Consider the following 21209-nt stretch of genomic DNA (forward strand, 5'->3'; position numbering starts at 1 on the left):
AAATATATTTGTGCCTTTAAAAAAATGTATGCCATTATTAATGAATTATTTCTGTTTTGAAGTTTTTTTTTTTTTTTTTGTCAATTGAGCAAATTTTCTGTTTTAATTATCAGCATTTATAATAGTAATCGTTCATTCCAGAATTGCATCATTGCCATTGAAAGACCCTTATCTTTCAATCTCTAGTTGTAAAGTGAACCTTAAATATGGAAACTCATACAGATGAAGACATTTTTCATGAACAAATTGTTTGTTTATTCTGCTCAGTATTTGTGTTGTACATCAAAAAGCTTAAAGATTTATATCTGTAGTAGGTCTACTATACTTTGCACATTTCCAAACCAAAGCTCTAATGCTAATTTTGAATTGAAACGTCAACAAAAACTCGAGCTCGGTGCCTGAAGCTCTCCAGGAAGGCTCTGCGCATGTAGCGATCAGGAATTCCAGGAGGCACGATGATCTGAGACACAGTGGGGCTTCTACCAGGCCCCTGTTTCAAATGGATCCGCAGGTCATAGTAGGACTGATTGTTGCGCTTGATATTGTCCTTCATATCGATATGGACATTATAAGAGTGGATCAGATTTGAGTGGCCGTGGCCCACCAGGTACTCATTGTCCCAGCGCTTGATTAAGATTTCTGCCTCCCTTTTCCATTGACTGCCATCAGCGATGTCATTAGGAGCTGGCTCCACATTAAAGGTGGTAATAATCGTTTTAGCTCTGTCCACCTGTGTGCATATCAGTTTTCTGTTTTTTAGGTCTCCTCTGTTGCGGTTTTGAGAGGTGTCATAAGTGCACTCTCCAGATACAACAGGCCCACAGTAATCATAATCTGACTCTGAGGTCCAGCACCAGTTGTAACTTTCACCGTGTAAACCACAGGAGTGATCTGAGCGACACGGCTTGTTTTTATAGGTTACATCCACATCTGGAGAGCAGTAGTCCCAGCTACTGTCAGTGTGGCACCAGTAGTAATCACCACTCTCATGATATTGGCATTCGTCTACGCAAAGATGATCTTTCTTAGACCGATGGAGAAACATCTTTGGTTCCACGGGCCCACAGTGTCCCCAGCTTCCCTCCTTCAGCCAGCACCAGTAGTAATTTTGACCCCGCTTCCTACATGGACTGTCTTCTTTACAGTGCCTGTTCATGTTATCTTTGTTTAGAAATTGTGAGCAGAGATCTTGTCCCTTTGCAGTATTGCACAAATAGTTTTTATCTTGGTCACATTTATCATGACACATCACGCCTGTCCTAGATCCATAATAGATATTCTTATCCGTCACCAGCCCACAATATCCCCATGGTAAATAAAGCGAAAATAAAGAACCAGTTTTGCAATAATAGTAGCCTTTTCCACCCGTCCCACACTCACCGCATTCAAAACCCCTGTAGTCTGTTTTTGTTTTAGGTGAACAGTACATTGACTGGACATTTCCATCTTTATCAGTAGACTCACACTTGTACTCATGACCCACACGCTTGCAGGGTTCTTCACACTTTGTTCCCAGGTGAGTAAAGTGAAACATCACATCAGGCCACACTGAACAAAGAAAACAGAGCAACACGAGAGAGGTGTATAGATGTGCCATTCTTTCTGTAAAGAGGAAAAAAATAAAGAGTAAGATGATGTACACTGTAAAAAATAAATAAATAAATAAATAAATAAAAATAATAATAATAATAATAATAATAATACACTATATCTACTCAATAAAATTGTGGCAACAGATTACAAGCAATTTTATTAATTAAATTAAACAACATTTCTAATTGAGTTAGAATTAATCAAATGACCTCCTTCCAAATTAACCATTCAAATGAGTAACTGCAAACAGTACACACACACACAAAAGTTACATTTAAACAAAATTATCGGTTCTGTTTGCAGCTGAATAACAAGCTGCTTATCCCTTTAAGACCAGAAGGCATTTTTAGGCCTTTTTTTAGGCCAGGAGAGAAATGGTAGGTATCATTTGATAGATTTTTTTTTTTTTCAATTCATTTTCATGCTGAGAAACTGCTGATAAAAGACAAAAAATATATATAATTTGTATTATATTTTTTTCTTTTTATTTGACATGCAATCACTCAGGAAGGAAATAAAATCAGAGAAAAATCCTTTTTTTGGTGAAGCTGTCCTACATGTAAGCTGCATCTGGATCAGATTTTGTGGTGATGGCGTAAAGTAAATAAAGGTTACAGCATTTGAAACCAAGATTAAAATGATCCAATATCTCATTATCAGTGCAATGGATTATGTTGATTTTAGGCTCATTTAAATCATGAGAATCTGCTGCAAATAAAAATGTGATCTGTGCATGTTTCATGAAGTTCTGAGTGAAAATGCTATGTGATATCTACATATTTGTTTTTAGTTAAATTATTATAACATTTTTTTTTCTATTGTAGTGAACAGCACAGACCCTCTTTGTCCATAACAATGGATAAAGGTTTGCTACATTTTAAATGGATCCTGGTGGACTAACACAAACAAACTGTCCAACGCCATCAGATAAAGATGTAAGGACAACATCCAGACCTCTCTTAGAGGGCAAGAAGTACCAAGCCTGGGAAGGACAGGACTTCTCATTGGTCCACAGGCAGTTTCTGCCCTTCACCCATCTAAAGACTACTTCCTAAGGTTGGCCACAGACCACCATAAAAATTCCTTGGGACCATAGCAGCAATGGGTGAAACAAAGAGAGATCACAAAGATCCATCCAAATCCATTCAAAACTATGTTTGGAAACCTTAAAACTGATGTAAACTACACATCCATTTCATACTTATTCACGGAAATAAGTATTCTCAGTGACAGCTATTTGTAGTGCAACATCTGATACAAATTCAGCTGTTAATGTACAGTTGAATGACAGTTCAATCTTTTTCCATCATGTTTAGTCTCTATTTGTTTAGTCTCTATTTTTGTTTTGTCTATTTGGTAAACTTTAAAGACACTGTAAAGACTTCAAACTTTGTGCTTTATGCAAATGAGTTCCACAGGGGAAAGAAAGGTGGGCCACACTGTGTGTGTCCCCTCTGATGCCAGCAGCCAATCACAGCACTCGAATGGAGAAGCGCCAAATTGCAATCTCCTCTTCATCGGAAAGGGATAATGGTACCCTTTCAACAGACACTCCTTGTTCTGAGTCCCGGCTTGCGAAGCTGCGACATAACAGATATACCGTTCTGAGTCTGCCCTTCAATGGGGACAGACATTAAAGGTGCCCTAGAATCAAAAATTGAATTTACCTTGGCATAGTTGAATAACAAGAGTTCATTACAAGGAAAAGACATACATTGAGTTTGAGAATCTCATTTGTTTAAAAGACTTTTCGGAAAACAAGCGAATCTCAACATAACACTGACTGTTACGTAACAGTCGGGATCATTAATATGTATGACCCCAATATTTGCATATTGTCGCTGTCCGATGTAAACCACGTATGTCCATTTTGCCGATTTTGAGATTTTTCGACGGATTGAATGTCCAGGTTCATTTCCGTATACAGTATGCTTCACATATCTAAATGGCCAATGAAAAGTTGTGAAATCATGTCATCTGATTTTCACGTATATCCATTTGGTGTTAAAGCTGTCAATCACGCCGCGTATCTCCCGCCCTGTGGAAGCATCTCGCCGGTCTCCTGAAGTTTCATCGAAGCTCAGCACTGGATAGCCGAATAACACTGTGAGGTTACATTGCCAAATAAACATAGCCTGGTGAGACAATGACTTTCCTTTATCGAGGTAAACGTTTCCCCCCTGACGCCAGACGTACGTCTAGGAGTGACAAAATTACGGTAGGACTGTGCAAACAAAGTATCTGTCTAGCATTACCATGTCAGTGTATTGATTCATTGTCCCTTCATAGTTTGCAAGAGACATTTAATACATTTATAATTAATATTAAATAAACTAAGCGTATTTAATAAACTAAGACGTAGGCTATTTAATAAACTGAGCGTATTCATCTGTCAATATGAAACGCGACTTGGCCATTCTAATTAATGATCGGAAGAACGCGTATCGACCACCGTTATTGTAAAATATGCACGTATGTCCATTTAAACTCAATTTTGGTCAAATGTGGATTATATCATTACACTGGCAAGAATATGGTTACATGTAAAGATGCCGTACCAAGTATGACAATGCTACATTCAACTGCTTTTGAAATACGGTGTCTTTTTCACTTCCTGAAAAGTAACCGTTTTGGACATACGTGATTTTCATCGGGCAGCGACGATATGCCAGCTCATGTTCAAGGCATTACACAAGGGCAGCCAGTATTAACGTCTGGATGTGCACAGCTGAATCATCAGACTAGGTAAGCAAGCAAGGACAATAGCGAAAAATGGCAGATGGAGCAATAATAACTGACATGATCCATGATATCATGATATTTTTAGTGATATTTGTAAACTGTCTTTTTAAATGTTTTGTTAGCATGTTGCTAATGTACTGTTAAATGTAGTTAAAGTTACCATTGTTTCTTACTGTATTCACGGAGACAAGAGCCGTCGCTATTTTAATTTTTAAACACTTGCAGTCTGTGTAATTCATAAACACAACTTCAATCTTTATAAATCTCTCCAACAGTGTGTAATCAAACTCATTCAGAATCAAATGTAAACATCCAAATAAATACTATACTCACATGATCCGAAGCATGCATGCAGTATGCATGAGAAACACTTTGTAAAGATCCATTTTGAGGGTTATATTAGCTGTGTAAATGCACTGTTTTATAGTTGAGAACTTGTGGGGCAGGGGGCTCACGATTTAAAAGGGCCGCGGCGCCTGAATCGGTACATAGTTAATGATACCTCAAAATAGGCAGTTAAAAAAATTTATAAAAAAAAATCTATGGGGTATTTTGAGCTGAAACTTCACAGACATATTCAGGAGACACCTTAGACTTATATTACATCTTGTGAAAGAACGCTTTAGGGCACCTTTAACAGATACAACACCGTTCTGAGCCTCTGGTCCATCCAGAGAGACAACAACAGGCCCCACAATCTGAGTCTACAGCTTGTGAGGCAACAACAGAGATGACCACTTGTAAGCCTTTAACCTTTGAGGAAAGAGACATCAACAAACACTACGTTCAGAGTTTCCGTCCAGCGAGACAGTAATGACATCTGCAACAAGGTTAAGCTCAGGAGAGCAAACCTTCAATCCAAGGTACCTTCGTCTGCGTGTTCCAGATTGTTAAGGACCTTCTGCACCTACACCAGGGCCTCATCTGTGTGTTCCAGATTTTAGGACCCTTTGGTGCTCCAGGAGATCAGCATCCAACAGAGCTTCGTGTTCAAGACTGTTGAAACAGATTCTGGCTCCTCTGCCCACTGCATCGTCACCCAGCACAACCAGTGGAAGACGTTACCGTCACTGGACTCAACCACGTGGAACATAAATATCACTTAACCAAACCTCTTTCCAGAGACCTTGGCATTGTTGTATATTATCAGTATATAATTTCCTAATTCCCATTAGATGTAATATAGCTGATGTAAGTTAATAATAATCTCTCGTTTATTTGTTTGGTGCATAATAAGGTTCTCCACCTTATTATTTTCAGAGAAACCGTTTATCTTTCCATAAGATAACGTAACTCTTCCATAGCCACACCCAACTCAATCACTTGTATGCATTGTTCTGCCACCCCAATGCGCCTTGCATACGTTGACAGACAGATAACTCCTCTACCAATCACCACGCTGAAGCAGATAACCAGTTTACTTCTTTAATGGTTGACTGGGAGTAGGGTAAAACTAGAAAATATAACATGAGACATAAACGTATGAACATTTTACAAAAAAAGGGAATTTAGCACGCATTGCCAGTATAATGGGAATATATGGAACAACAGTGGAACACATCAGTATGACAAATCAAATAAAATCTTGTACTAAACACAAAATGCAAACAAATATTGTTAAACCATAACTTAACACAAATTTACGTTGGAAAATGCAAGGTCTTCCCTTCCCTGGGTTCTCACTGACTTCCAGTTCAACGCTGCTGCCTGCCTGCTGTCTGACCTACGTTTGGAGCTTCGTGGAGTTTATCCTAAATCCTTCTCTTTATTCCTATTCACATAATATAACTTTCTTATTTTTCACTAGATTACTTAACCTATTGCATAGTATTACTAAACGGAACGATTTATTACTAGCAATCCACCAGCGTAATCACCTAGTGTTAGCCATAGCCCGCTAGCCTGCTAGCTACCGTCTACTTTCTTTTTTCCTCTAAACCAACCTTCCTTGTCGATTTAATGGCGAATTTATCCGATGTATGTTATTCTGATCTGTCCTCGCCAGATCGGGAAGCGGTGGAGACGTTGCTGCCCGGCATTCATCGATCCACCGCGAGGTACAGCGTCCCGCACATCACCCTTGCCCCAGGCACCGGCAAGCGACCGAGACATCCAGCCAGCGAGTCCCGTGTGCGTTGCAGTTTTTCGGACGGTGTTCATCAAACACACGGTCAGTCATGTCCGACGATTATCATGTGTATTAAATGCAACATGTACAGCTTAGCTCTTTCTGTCAGCAGTGAGACTTACACATGTGATAAATGCAGGGATATTGTCAGGCTGACAGAGAGAATCTCAGAATTAGAGACACGCATCCAAACTTTAATTGAGGATAGTGAGAATGAAAGGGCCTTAGATACTGCTTTGGATGCGACTAGCCTAGTAAACACTGCACATTCGGTTCCGGTTGTAGAAGCCACGCAGCAGGCTAACTGGGTGACTGTGAGGCGGCATAATGGCAAGAACAAACACCACTCTTCCGTTCCGATTAGAACATCAAACAGGTTCTCCCCACTCAGTGACGCACCCACTGAGAATCCTGTTGAAAGTGCCCTAGTTATTGGCGATTCTATTACACGGAACGTGAAAATAGAGACACCAGCCACCATAGTCACATGTTTGCCGGGGGCCAGAGCACCTGACATCAAAGCAAATTTAAAAGTGCTGGCTAATGCTAAACATAAATATTCTAAAATCATTATCCACGTCGGCACAAATGATGTTCGACTTCGCCAGTCGGAGATCACTAAAATTAACATTAAAGAGGTGTGTGAACTCGCAAATTCAATGTCAGCAGAAGTAATTTGTTCTGGCCCTCTTCCTGTTCGTCGGAGTGATGAGATAGTTAGCAGGTTATCATCACTCAATGGCTGGCTGTCTAAGTGGTGTCCGCAGAATAATATAGGTTTCATAGACAATTGGAAAAGCTTTTGGGGCAGACCTGATCTGTTGAAAAGAGATGGTATTCATCCCTCCCGGGATGGTGCTGCTCTTCTATCTAGAAATTTGGCAAATAGTCTTAGAGCTAAACCATGACAAACCAGGGCCCAGATCAGGACGCAGACAAACTGGCTAAACCGACCGTCTGCTAGCCGCCTCACGTCACAGAACTCAAATAATTCACAGCACATATAAACTCTTTCACCTAGATATTATCACATAGAGACTGTGTCTGTACCTCGAACTAGTAAATACAAAAAACTTCCGAAACCTTTTAAGGGTAAAAATTTAATTGATGTTCACAAAATGAAAATCACAGATAAATCAGATAAACAAATGATAAAGCTTGGGTTACTGAATATTAGATCTATTTCTTCAAAAGCACTTATTGTAAATGAAATTATCACAGACAATAAACTAGACTTGCTGTGTTTGACAGAAACCTGGCTAAAACCGGACGATTACATTACTTTAAATGAATCTAGTCCTCAAGGTTATGATTATCGACACAATCCTCGACAGAAAGGCAAAGGGGGAGGTGTTGCTGTAATTTATAGTAATATATTCAGAATCATTCAAAAGAATTTCAAATATAATTCCTTTGAAGTGATGGTGCTGTATGTAACATTATGTAAGTTGACATTTGTGCTGGCTACTGTATACAGGCCACCAGGGCACCATACTGACTTTATCAAAGAATTTGCTGATTTTCTATCAGAGTTAGTACTGGCTACGGATAAAGTCCTTGTTGTTGGTGATTTTAATATCCATGTAGATAATAATAAAGACGCATTTGGATTGGCATTTGTAGACATTTTAAACTCTATTGGAGTTAGACAACACGTGTCAGGACCCACTCATTGTCGTAATCATACCCTAGATCTAATACTGTCGCATGGAATTGATATTGATGCTGTTGAAATCCTACCGCAGAGCGATGATATATCAGATCATTATTTAGTCTCGTGTATAATACAATTAGCCAAGGCTACAAAACCACCACCCAGCCATAAATATTGTAGAACCATCACGTCTACCACTAAAGATTGCTTTACAAATAATCTCCCCAAGCAGTTTCATCGCCTTAGTATACCTGACAACTTAGAAGAACTCGATGCTGCAACAGAAACTATTGGCTCTCTCTTTTCCAGCACATTAGATGCAGTCGCTCCTTTACGTCTAAAGAAGATTAAGGAAACTAATCCAACGCCATGGTATGATGAGCACACTCGGGCTCTAAAACAAGCTGTTAGAAAAGCTGAACGTAGTTGGAAGAAAACAAAACTAGAAGTTTTTCGCCTTTCGTGGAAAGAAAAAATGATTGAGTACAGAACGGCTATAAGAAATGCTAGATCTACTTATTTTTCAAATCTCTTAATAGAAAACAAACATAATCCTAGGTATTTATTTGACACAGTGGCTAAATTAACTAGAAACAGAGATTCAACTGCTGACGTTTCCATAGAGCACAGCAGTAATGACTTTATGAACTTCTTTACTTGCAAGATTGATAATATTAGAGAGAAAATTAAAAACATGCAACCGTCTACAGTTTCGCTTCAGACAGTGCACTGTAATGTCCCTGAGGTAAAACTAGAATCATTCGCCGCTATAGGAGAGGAAGAATTATCTAAACTTATCAAATCATCAAAATCAACGACATGTATGTTAGACCCAATGCCGACTAAACTACTGAAAGAAATGCTTCCAGAGGTCGTAGGTCCACTTCTTGATATAATTAATTCATCGTTAACACTAGGATACGTGCCAAAAACCTTTAAGCAGGCTATTATTAAACCTCTTATTAAAAAACCTCAACTAGATCCGAGAGATTTAGTAAATTACAGGCCAATCTCGAATCTACCTTTTCTGTCAAAGATACTAGAAAAGGCAGTTTCATCACAGCTGTGCTCCTTTTTAGAAAGAAATGGAATCTGTGAGGATTTCCAGTCAGGATTTAGACCATACCATAGTACTGAGACTGCTCTCGTTAGAGTTACAAACGATCTACTCCTATCATCCGATCGTGGCTGTATTTCTCTATTAGTGTTATTGGATCTCAGTGCTGCTTTTGACACTATCGATCACAACATTCTTTTAAAAAGACTTGAAAACTATATTGGCATTAGTGGAATTGCTTTGGCATGGTTCAAATCGTACTTATCTGACCGTTATCAGTCTGTAGTAGTTAATGAAGAGATGTCGTATCGATCACAGGTTCAATATGGAGTACCACAAGGCTCAGTACTGGGACCGTTGCTTTTCACTCTGTACATGCTGCCCTTAGGAGAGATAATTAGGAAGCATGGTGTTAGTTTTCACTGCTACGCTGACGATACTCAGCTCTATATTTCCTCGCGCCATGACGAAACCTACAAATTCACAAAACTAACAGAATGCATAGCTGACATTAAAAACTGGATGACAAGAAATTTCTTATTATTAAATTCAGAAAAAAACTGATATCCTAATCTTTGGACCAAAAACTTCCTCACGAAAAAACATTGAATACTCTCTAACACTTGACGGGTGCTCCATTAAATCTTCGTCCTCAGTTAGGAACTTGGGTGTGCTCTTCGATACCAATCTTTCATTTGAAAGTCATGTTTCTAGTATCTGTAAAACCGCCTTCTTCCATCTAAAAAATATATCTAAATTACGACATATGCTCTCAATGACAAATGCGGAACAGTTGGTTCATGCATTCATGACCTCAAGACTAGATTATTGTAACGCTCTACTGGGTGGTTGTTCTGCTCGGCTTTTAAACAGACTACAGTTGGTCCAAAATGCGGCAGCTAGAGTTCTTACTAGAACCAGAAAGTATGACCATATTAGCCCAGTTCTGTCAACATTACATTGGCTCCCTATTAAACATCGTATAGATTTTAAAATCTTGCTACTTACTTATAAAGCTCTAAATGGTTTAGCTCCCCAGTACCTAAGTGAGCTCTTAATGCATTATAGTCCTTCACGTTTATTGCGATCTCAGAATTCAGGCCAGTTGATAATACCCAGAATATCAAAATCAACTGAAGGCGGCAGATCCTTTTCCTATTTAGCACCTAAACTCTGAAACAATCTTCCTAGCATTGTTCGGGAAGCAGACACACTCTGTCAGTTTAAATCTAGTCTAAAAACACATCTCTTTGCTCTTGCATACACATAACACATTATCAATACATTAACATTTTTCAAATCCGTTAAAGGATTGTTACGCTGCAATAATTAGGTCGGCCGGAACCGAGAACATTTCCTATAACACTAGATATACCTGTACATCAGAATAAGAATGGCATCTACGCTAATATCTGTCTCTCTGCTTATCCCGAGGTTTGCCGGGTGCTGGATCCAGGCCGTATCCAGATCAGATGGAGAACCTGTGTCTGGACCTGACTACAACGCAGCCCAGGAGACAATGGGCCTACAGATCCAGTTCTGGCTGCATCTATAATTTAGATTTTTAATCCTCGTAATAATTTAGATTTTTAATCCTTAATCCTTACTTAATATGTAAGCGTAATCCCCGCTTACATATATTCATATATAATCTATTTTTAATCTCTATAATAAAAATGTATAATTCAGATTTTGATCTCCATATCCATTTACATATATTATATATATCTTCCAAGGGGTTTTTTCCCTCCTAGGACTTTTTTCCCACGCTGGGTTTTCTCCTAGGGGGTTTTTTCCACCCCTGGGAGTCAGCCGACATTGGCTTAATGTAGCACCATCTTGTATATGTTACATATTACCACGCTTGTTTGTACAGTTTATTTTTAACCACTTACCCTTTTTTCTGTGCTTCTAATATGTAAAGCTGCTTTGAAACAATTACCAATTGTAAAAGCGCTATATAAATAAATTTGACTTGACTTGACTTGACTTGACTTGAAATTTACATACCAACGGTGACTCCTGAAAGACGAGAAATGTAGCAGATGGCTTGGGACGCTACCACAATAAAGATTAGCTATCTACCTCATCTAGCAGACTGAGGCTGGTCCATAGACTGTAAAAAAATATGGACGTAGCGTCCGTGACGTCACCCATAGATTTCTGAACAGCAGTTTTGAAGCGAAAATGAGGCCGCTGCCATCTTAGCTGCGCATCACCGCACGTCACTCCCGGATAACTGAAAATGGGCAAAGAGGTGGGGAGGTGGTTTGAGCTGATATGACTGGTTGCTGAAACCACGCCCGTCTAGCTTGACGTGACCATGTTAGCAGGCAAAGGAGCTATCTATCTATCTTAGATAAAATATTAATTATGATAAGTTTTATCATCAGAACGTTCTAAAGGTTAACTGTCAATCTACAGTGTTTTTTTAAGATATAGATCCTCCAACACCAGTAACGTCTGGATCTGCACAGGTGAATTATCAGACTAGGTAAGCAAGCAAGAACAACAGCGAAAATGGCAGATGGAGCAATAACAAACTGACGTGATCCATGATAGCATGATATTTTTAGTGATATTTGTAAATTGTCTATCTAAATGTTTCGTTAACATGTTGCTAATGTACTGTTAAATGTGGTTAAAGTTACCATCGCATCACCTTTAACATCACATATGACAACACACTCCCCGTCTGGTATCACGAGATACCAAACCTACCATTAATAACAAAGGAAGAAATAAATCAGTCTCTTAATTAGTCTGAGGGGATAAGCATCACTATTTCTGCTATAGGTCTGATGAACAATTTTGAACCTTCCTTGTCCACAACCTTGATCTCCACCTTTCGAACTCTTTCATCTTTGCTTGGTAAGACTTTAGTGATGTGCCCTAGAGGCCACTGGTTACGTTTCGACTGACTGTCTCTTATGAGAACTATACTACCCTTTGTGACATCTTGCCTCTTTGATTGCCACTTCTTTCTAGGTTGCAATGTGGAGAGATATTGCTTTTGCCATCTGTCCCAGAAAGTAGACGCTAGATTTTGGACCTGTTTCCATTTTTTGCTGTAGAGGTCAACACAGTCAAACTCGCCAGGCGGAACAGGACAAGGACCATACTTGTGAGTGAGCAAGGTTGAAGGAGTAAGTATGAAGGGATCCTCAGGGTCCATAGAAACTGGCACCAATGGTCTGGAATTTATTATAGCCGTCACCTCTGCATGAACATTGTGAGAACCTTGTGAGTGATTCTGGATCGTCCCAACTGCAGCATCATTGAGTCTAAAATCTTTCAAGTTATTCCAATCATCCGTTCCCACACCCCACCCATGTGGGAGGCATGGGGAGGGTTGAAGATCCAGGAACATCCTTGTTCCGCAAGAAACCTTGTCACTTTATCTTCATCCAAATTGGAGGGGATGTTCAGTTCTCTGCACGCTCCTACAAAATTCGTTCCCCGATCAGAGCGTATCTGCTTTACAGGACAACGAATGGCAATGAAGTGTCTCAAGGCGTTTATGAAACAAGATGTATCCATTGTCTCTATTACCTCGATATGGACAGCTCTGATGGTCAAACAGGTGAACATCACAGCCCATCTCTTGTCGTTTGCAAGTCCGCCTCTTGTGCAACGAGCACAAATCGACCAAGGACCGAATACATCTGTCCCTACGTATGTAAAGGGGGGCTCAGTGTTGACCCTGTCCATGGGTAGACTGGCCATCTTCTGTACTTCGGTTCGTCCACGCAACTTTCGGCAAATCACACACGCAAAGATAAGGGAACAAATGCACCTTTTGGCTCCCACAATCCAAAAGCCTGCCATACGGATGGTGCCTTCAGTGAAATGTCTCCCTTGATGTTTAGATTGCTCGTGATAATGTCTTATTATCAAGGTCGCGATGTGATGCCGTTGTGGAATAATGATGGGATTGCTCTTACTGAATCCAATGTTCCCTTGAGACACGCGTCCCCCAACTCTCATAAGTCCATTCTCATCAATGAGAGGATTCAGTGTAAAGAGAGGACTGTACTTTGGGATATACCTGTTATCTTCAATGCATCGGAACTCCTCAGGGAAAGCTTCCCGTTGCACTGCACGAATTATGGTATTTTTGGCTTGACTTAATTCACTCACGCTATATGGTTTAGAGCAGTGATGCCATCCTTTACAATTTGCTGCGACTTTGGTCGGTTCTCTTTTGTAAGTCTTTACAATGTGTATTAGACATGTGATGGCCCAGAGAAGTACCTTCCAATTGGAGAATCGCTTGAAACGCTCGGAGCCCAGCTTTGTTGTGGTAATGAATGTGGTTACCTCAGCACTACAGAGCTCGAGGCGTGGGATGGTCAGCTCTGGACGGGGCGCTAACTTGGATTTCCACAAGACAAAGCTCATCTTGCAGTTCCCATCAGGCTTCAGACACCTGAGATAAGCTACTGCGGCTATAGCTACAACATCAGCAAGGCATCAGAAAAAATACAAAGCTCTCTTTGAGAAGCTTCTGAAAAGGAATCTTCAGTATAATGCCTAGATATCTGGAGATGTTGAAGCTCTTGAAGGGAATCCTTCCATTGTTGCCAAGGTCCCAACTTCTAAAGAGGCAAAGGTGCATCCCAGTCATGTGACTCAATTGTAAGTTCCCTTATCAGAGCTTTGCCTCGGATAATAACTGGGGCTGCAAACCCAAAGGGGTCGTATAATCCATTCACAGTAGAAAGAACTCCACGGCGAGTAAATGGTTTTGTCTCACTTGACAATTTTGTGCAGCTTCAAATTGGAACATGCCAAGGCTGCTTGGGTCCTCTTGAGGAGGTCAATAGCAGCTGCCCCAGACGGTAGTGATTTTAAACCGCCATCAACGTAGAAATCCCTTTCTACAAACTTTATAACATCTGCTCCGAAGTCTGCCTCCGCCTCTTTTGCTGCTTGTCTGAGGCCATGAAACGCTACAGCGGGAGAAGGACTGTTACCGAAGATATAAACCTTCATCCTATACTCAATGTTCTTCTCTGGGTCATTATCTTTATACCAGAAGAATCTGAGAAAGTTCCTGTCTGCTGGCTTGACTAGGAAACAATGAAACATCTGTTGTATATCCGTAGTGATAGCTACTGCTTCCTTTCTAAAGCGTAAGAGCACACCCAGGAGCCCATTGTTGGGCTTTATTGGAAATTTATTGGAAAAATTTTATTGGAAAAATACCGCTGTAGAGATCTGAAACGATCTAGAGCTTTTGTCTTGTTATTTGGTAGACGTCGCCTCAGAGGTTTGAATGGAAGAGGGGCAACCCAGCTATTAATTTCGTCTTTGTAGAAGCCCTCCATTATACGAAGAAAAGTCAAATCTTCAACGGACAGAGCTATCTTCTCATCATGCTTTGTTCTCTCAAAGACATTTGATTCTTCATGATGTCCATTTTCTTCCCATACAGGCCTCTTCACAACACCCATAGCTTGAAGACCTGGAAGCTCTTCACAAACATGCTCCTTGATGTGATAAACATTAGGACATGGCTTGAAAAGTGATTGACGACCATTATCCAAGGTGTTGGTTAAGAGAACGTTGACTCTATCTGGCTTATGCACCTTGCCTAAGGAGACATTGCCCACTATGACCCAACCAAGGTCTAACTTCAGAGCATATGGGGCTTCGTGGGGTCCATTGATGTACTTCATAACTTTATGTACCTTTATGATGTCTCTTCCCAACAGCATCATGACTGGAGCTTCCGGGTCAATTTCCGGGATCTGTCCTGCAATACCCTTAAGATGTGGATGATGAAGATCAACTTGTGGGGTGGGTATCTCGGAGCGATCATCTGGAAGGTTATCACACTCTATTAAGGTAGGTAGAGAATGAATGACTCGACCATCGATGGAAGCGACTTGAAACTCATGTGCTCTCCTCCCGCTCCTTTGGGAGACCCCAGCACAGGTCTTGCGATAGTAGGAAGAACTGTCACAATCTACATCAAAAACATCAAAGAATTTCGACCTCACCAACGATCGGTTACTTTGATCATCAATGATGACATACACTCTAATGGCTTTCTCCTGCTGGCCAGTAGGAAACACTGAGACAAGACAAATCTTGGAACACGTTTTGTCACCCAAATTGCTACCGCACACTTCTGTGCACTTCTGACACATCATCCTCGGAAGAATCCTTTTTCTCCCCGCCATGATCTTTAGTGGTTGTTTGACCTTTAGCAGACCTATCGACAGGTTTTGGGTGCAGGACAGAATGGTGTGTTTCACTGCCACATTCGATGCCTTTGACAAGCTTCTCACAGTTCCTTGCAAAATGTGATGTAGATGCTACACATTTGAAACAAATCCCATTTTGTTTCAAAAAGGCCTTCTGATCTTCGATAGATTTATCTCTAAACCCACAACATTTGTTGAAAGGAGGAGGTTTCTTATGAATAGGACAGAATTTAGACAAATCCATCTTAGTTTCTCGAGCCTCTCCAATTGTAGACCTCTCAGGAGAGATGTCTGTTTTCTGAACTGAAATGGATGCTCTGTTAGAGTTCCTGGAATGATCTGGCTTCGAATGTTCAGTTTGAGAGGGAAAAGCAAAGCTAGAATCATTCCGCATTCTAGCTTGTTCTACAACAAAATTAACGAGGACAGAAAAGGCGGGAAAAGGAACTCTGTGTTGTTGCTTGAACGTATAGCCCAGCATCATCCACTTATCCTGTAAGCTGAATGGTAGTTTTTGCACTATGCTGGCTATACCACGTGCGGTATCCAAGCAAGCGAGACCCAGAAGCCTCCCTCAGATTTTGCTACTAGAAGCTCCATGAGTAGGTCTCCTAATTCTCTGAGTTTCTTCCACTCTTTATTCGAAATCTTTGGGAAAGTCTCTAGCCTTCTGAGTAGTGAGCTTTCGACGACTTCAGGTGCCCCAAAACAATCGTCTAACTGCTCCCAAATCATCAAACGACCTCTGTCAGGATTCACCACATGCACCGCTCTGATGCGTTTTGCTTGCTCTCTGGAATCTGCTCCTAACCACTTGACCAAAAGATCCATCTCTTCCTTAGCTGTGAGATTGAGATCCTTAGTAGCAGTGAAGAATGATGCTTTCCATGCTCTGTAATTCTCAGGGCAATCATCGAATTGTAAAAGTCCTGTGGAAACAATTTCTCTCCTCACCATGAATCTGATGAGGTTAGATACATCTTGATTCTCATCACTGTTTGCCCATGGAGTGATGTTTCCAAGCGGAACATGAAGAGGCGGAGTTGGAGCACATGACTTGACCCTCAGATAGCTGTATCCGTTGGCTGCATATTCGAGTGCCAATAAGTATGTGTTGGTAAGTGGCTGAGATTGTCAGGTGGTCTTACACATGCAAAGTAAGGATTCTGTCTGTTCCTAACGGAGGGAGAAAGCTTTACTCTCTGCGATAGCTTGGATTCATATCCATCTGGGAAAGGGGCATATCTGATAGCCTCCTCAGATTGCTCATTTGGGTTAAGCGTTTCAGGGTCATCAACATTCATTCCGACTTCATAATTTCTAAAGCCTTTGTTCACATCGTGAGCTTCAATCTCATATGGCGACAGTTGTGGAATATTTTCTTGAAACTGTTTGGTCGGTGGGGGTGGTGGCCATGAGTCTTCTACAATGGCGGGTGGACAAAGCTGTGTGTTGGCTTGCAGTCTAGCTTGATCTTGTACATACTCTTTAGTTCTTTGAGTAGTGGCCTCAGAATCAGTTCTGAGTTGACTGTCTGATTTATGGCTTGATGCTTTGTCACTGCTTAATGCTGTTGATAAAGCTTCAGCTTTGGCTACCGCCATAGCAGCTTCCCGTTCAACATCCAGCACTGCTAATTGTGACCCGTCACGGAAACCAGGGACACAAGTCGGCAGCACAACTATCGAGCAAAATGAGAAAGAAGCGGGTTTTTTTTCAAAATTGGTGATTTTCGTTTTTTTGCAGAATCTGTTAGTTGAGATCACGAAGAAGCCTCTCCGTGTTTGAGATAGCAGTATTGGTTTATTTAAAAGCATACATTTTGAGGTTGAAATCAGCTTGTTTTTCTGGGATTCTATCTCGCAGTCATTGTCTGTGTGTATTTCCATACTGGAATCGGATACGCCAGCTTTTGTTTCTTTTGTTTCTTCCCGCCCTCCAAGGGAAGCGTGGCTACTTATTTATTCAGCGCTCTGACTGGCTCTGATATCAAAATTCAGTGAAGATGGACGCTGCAAAGAATAATCGCAGACGAGCTGAACCATGGCCGTTACACCGAAAATTTTTTGAAGTACTTCTTCGAAAAGCCGGATGATTATGAACAAGCGCTCACTGATTCTGAAGACGATCTGAGCGACGATGAAAGCAGCATAATAAGACTTAATAATATCCCTAATCTGCAACTGAGCGAAGATGAAGACGAGGAAGAATGTATCGGACTGGCGTCAGACGAGTTGGACCGTAAGAGATCAGAGGCTATATCGATAGTAACATTTGATGGGGATAAAGACAGAGAAATGGTGAAAATCCGTAACTTTGACTGTAAATGCTGCACGAGGAGAAAAGAGAACTCTCTGCATGGGAGACAGTCATGTAGCCAGAAGCTTTCTCCAGATATTATGTACAACATACGGCTGGATTCTGCGGAAAAAGAGTGGCAGGACATGCAAATTATTGGACATTTAGAGGCAAACAAACGCACAGTGCAAACTTCGTAGATGGTTACATCCACAAAGAAGACACCGACAAAGAGAAAATGTGCCCGAACGACTTATTTCATTGGAGGCAACGAGATCTGCAAGAATACTTTTCTGTTTCTTATGGGGTGAGTTTCCATTAACATCAAAGTTTGTCGTTTTGTGTTCATTCTAAGAACACGTACACGTTTTCTCATGTGTCTATTGTTATTAGCTAGCTCAGGACTGTCGTTTTAATTGTAATCGTTAGCATCGTATCACTTGCCAAAAAGCCCCATTACTATAATGGGCTTTTAGATGGTAATGTTAGTGTGACGAGCAGGGCGGGCGAGAGCCGTGAGGGAACGGCGCGAGGCCGGTGACGCGAGTGATAATGAGCGTCACCTGCGAGGCGTGCCGGCCTCGAGTCTCTCACGGAGGAGCTCCGGAGGCATAAAAGGAGGAGCGACTACAGTGAAGGACGAGAGAGGACCAGGCCTGGACTTTATGTTATGTTTGTGTGGCCGGCAGACGTCCGTGAGGGTCTGCCGGCATTACTTTCGTTTTGTTCTTTGTTTATTTTATATTAAAGTTTGTTGAATGTTCGCCGGTTCCCGCCTCCTTCTTCCCACATCTACTAACCTCGTTACATTGGTGCCGAAACCCGGGAGGAAGGAGGGACATGCTGTCGGAGAGCCCTCGCTGCTGAGGGGGATCGCGGTGCTGCGGAGTTCGGGCAGCGCGGAAGTGAAGACCGCGAGAGGCTGCCCGAGGCGGTGGTACTGGAGCCTAGTGAAAGGTGGGACGGAGACCCGGATGCCGTGCTCCTGGGACGAGGTGGGGTGGCTGCCGTCCAGGAGGGAGCGGAGGAGTCGCCGCCGTCCGCCGTGGGCCGGAGCCTGCTGCCGTCCGCCATGAAGGGGAGGAGCAGGGGACGGGGGACTCGCTGCCGGCTGCCCTCAGCCGGAGGAGCCATCGCCGGCCGCCAGGAGGCGGTCGAGGTTCGGGCCGTCCACCACGCGTCCAGTGCCATCGCATGTGGCACCGCGAGGAAGAGCCTCTTGGCAGGCTGAGGACCGAGCCGCAGTGTGTCGGGGAACCGGACCAAAATTTTTTTTTTTTCTCTCTCTTTCTTTTTCCTCTCTCCCCTCTCTCGTCCTGTCGCTTCCCTTGCTTCCGTCTCCTTTCTCTCGTCTCATCTGTCCTTAACCCCAGGTGCTGCGGCCGCCGAGACAGGCCCCGGGGGGGAGTAAGCGCAGTCGTGGGAGTATGTGACGAGCAGGGCGGGCGAGAGCCGTGAGGGAACGGCGCGAGTCTCTCACGGAGGAGCTCCGGAGGCATAAAAGGAGGAGCGACTACAGTGAAGGACGAAAGAGGACCAGGCCTGGACTTTATGTTATGTTTGTGTGGCCGGCAGACGTCCGCGAGGGTCTGCCGGCATTACTTTCGTTTTGTTCTTTGTTTATTTTATATTAAAGTTTGTTGAATGTTCGCCGGTTCCCGCCTCCTTCTTCCCACATCTACTAACCTCGTTACAGTTAGCATCTGCTATTAATTTGAATAATGCTTCAATTGCTTGAATTGACTGGTGTGAATGACTTAGCCCACGTAAACCTGCCAGTTAGCATTCTTGAATTGAATGTGATGCTAATCATTTTAGCTAGTGGTGGAGGAAGTGCTACATTCTTAACAAGGATTTTCTAACGTAATGGTAAATGTATCAGATTAAATTCCTACTTAAGTAAAAGTAAAAGTATCCGTAGCCGTAAAATGTGCGTTATAAGTCAAAAGTAAAAGTATTTATGAAGAGTTTAATGTACAGGATTTTTTTTTAATCCTTTGACTCAATAATTTGACCTATAATTTGTACAATGCATTCTGATATAGGTGACAAGATGCCTGTTAGCATGATGTTAAACATTTTTTCCTTGTTTTTTCTCCTTTTTTCAGCATTGGCAAAGACACCCTGGCTGATATAGTCAAACACTATGAGGAGAATGGCGCAAGACCACGTTTGAGGAAGAAGCACTCACTGCCACGTCCGCCAGCCAGGTTCATCAGGCCTGAGGATATCAACAGAGTTGTGGACTTCATAAAAAACTATGCAGAAGACAATGCCATCATGCTGCTTGGCCGACAGCCTGGGCATAAGGATTGGCATGTGAAGTTGCTGCCAACTCATGTGTCCAAGGCCTCAGCGTGGCGTCTCTACGTGAAGTCTGCTAAGGAGCTTGGTATGTGTAAACATTGATTTAGAATTGAGTGCTTATAATGTGAAATAATGCGAAGCACTATTAGCAATTACAATACAATTAACCATAAGCCATATCTGTTTTTCAGGTGAGCGTGCAGTTTGTAAACCAGCTTCAAAGCACTGTGGGACCGACTTCTCCCACACATCAAAAAGTTGCCGGCCACGCACAGATCTCTGCTGGCAGTGCCAAAGCAATAATGAGCAGCTGATACGAAGTGCAAACCTCCCAGATGACAGAAAGTCTGAAGCAGTAAAGAAGCAACAAGATCATCTTTCCCTTGTGCAGAAAGAGAGGGCTGTGTACAACGACATGACTGCTGCCTGCAGAAAGATTTGCTCTGGCTCTAACCTGTCTTTTGGACCATCCCTACCAGCAAGCAAGAAGATTAGGATGCATTTCAGTTTTGATTTTGCTCAGCAGGTAATACTTCACACACATTTACTTTACTTTATTAATGTCCCTTAAAGGGCGATTTGGTGCATGAGAATAAGCAGCCTGATAAATGCAGATAAATGATAAATGCAGAATAGCATCAATATAGTAATTTTATCTTTATTAGACAGTTATGAATATACACAAATTTTATTTAATCTAATCCAAGTTCCCTCTCTCCCTCTGTCTCCAACAGTTACACTTTCCCTCAAACCCTCTCCAGCCAGGACCAATGTACTTCCTGACCCCACGGAAATGTGGCCTATTTGGTGTTCCCTGTGAAGGGCTGCAGAAACAGGTGGATTACCTGATTGATGAAGGCATGTCATCTACTAAGGGAAGCAATGAAGTCATCAGCTACATGCATCATTTCTTCGGCAACTTTGGAGTTGGAGAAACAGAGGTGGATCTTCATTGTGACAACTGTAGTGGGCAGAACAAGAACAACTTCATGCTCTGGTACCTTGCCTGGCGGGTTGGACACAAGCTTCACGATAAAATTGAAATCCACTTCCTTATTGCTGGCCACACCAAGTTTTCCCCTGACTGTGGCTTTGGACTCATCAAGCAAGCCTACATGAAGACAAGAGTCAACACTTTGGCAGACATCGCTGAGGTACTTTAACTTTACTTTGCTTTAATGACTTCAGTGCTGTTTTCTGGTCTGCTTCAATGAAACA

General features: G+C 41.8%; 1 protein-coding gene across 2 annotated transcripts in view; it reads right to left on the reverse strand.

Moving 5' to 3' along the window:
* Nucleotides 1–231: 231 nt before the first annotated feature.
* Nucleotides 232–21209, reverse strand: part of LOC125256687 — a 34532-nt gene continuing 13554 nt past the window's right edge. Inside the window, exons 1-2 of one of the 2 annotated variants that reach the window (XM_048172877.1) lie at nt 20837–21194; nt 232–1602 (exon numbers count right to left, since the gene is read on the reverse strand). In XM_048172877.1, coding sequence (XP_048028834.1) covers nt 356–1602; nt 20837–20858 — 1269 coding nt within the window. In that variant the 5' untranslated portion in view covers nt 20859–21194 and the 3' untranslated portion in view covers nt 232–355. Of the gene's footprint in view, nt 1603–20836; nt 21195–21209 lie in introns of those variants that run through there. The other variant, XM_048172878.1, reaches the window with a different exon arrangement.

This window comes from Megalobrama amblycephala, linkage group LG21 (genome assembly GCF_018812025.1).
Source record: "Megalobrama amblycephala isolate DHTTF-2021 linkage group LG21, ASM1881202v1, whole genome shotgun sequence".
NCBI lineage: Eukaryota > Metazoa > Chordata > Actinopteri > Cypriniformes > Xenocyprididae > Megalobrama > Megalobrama amblycephala.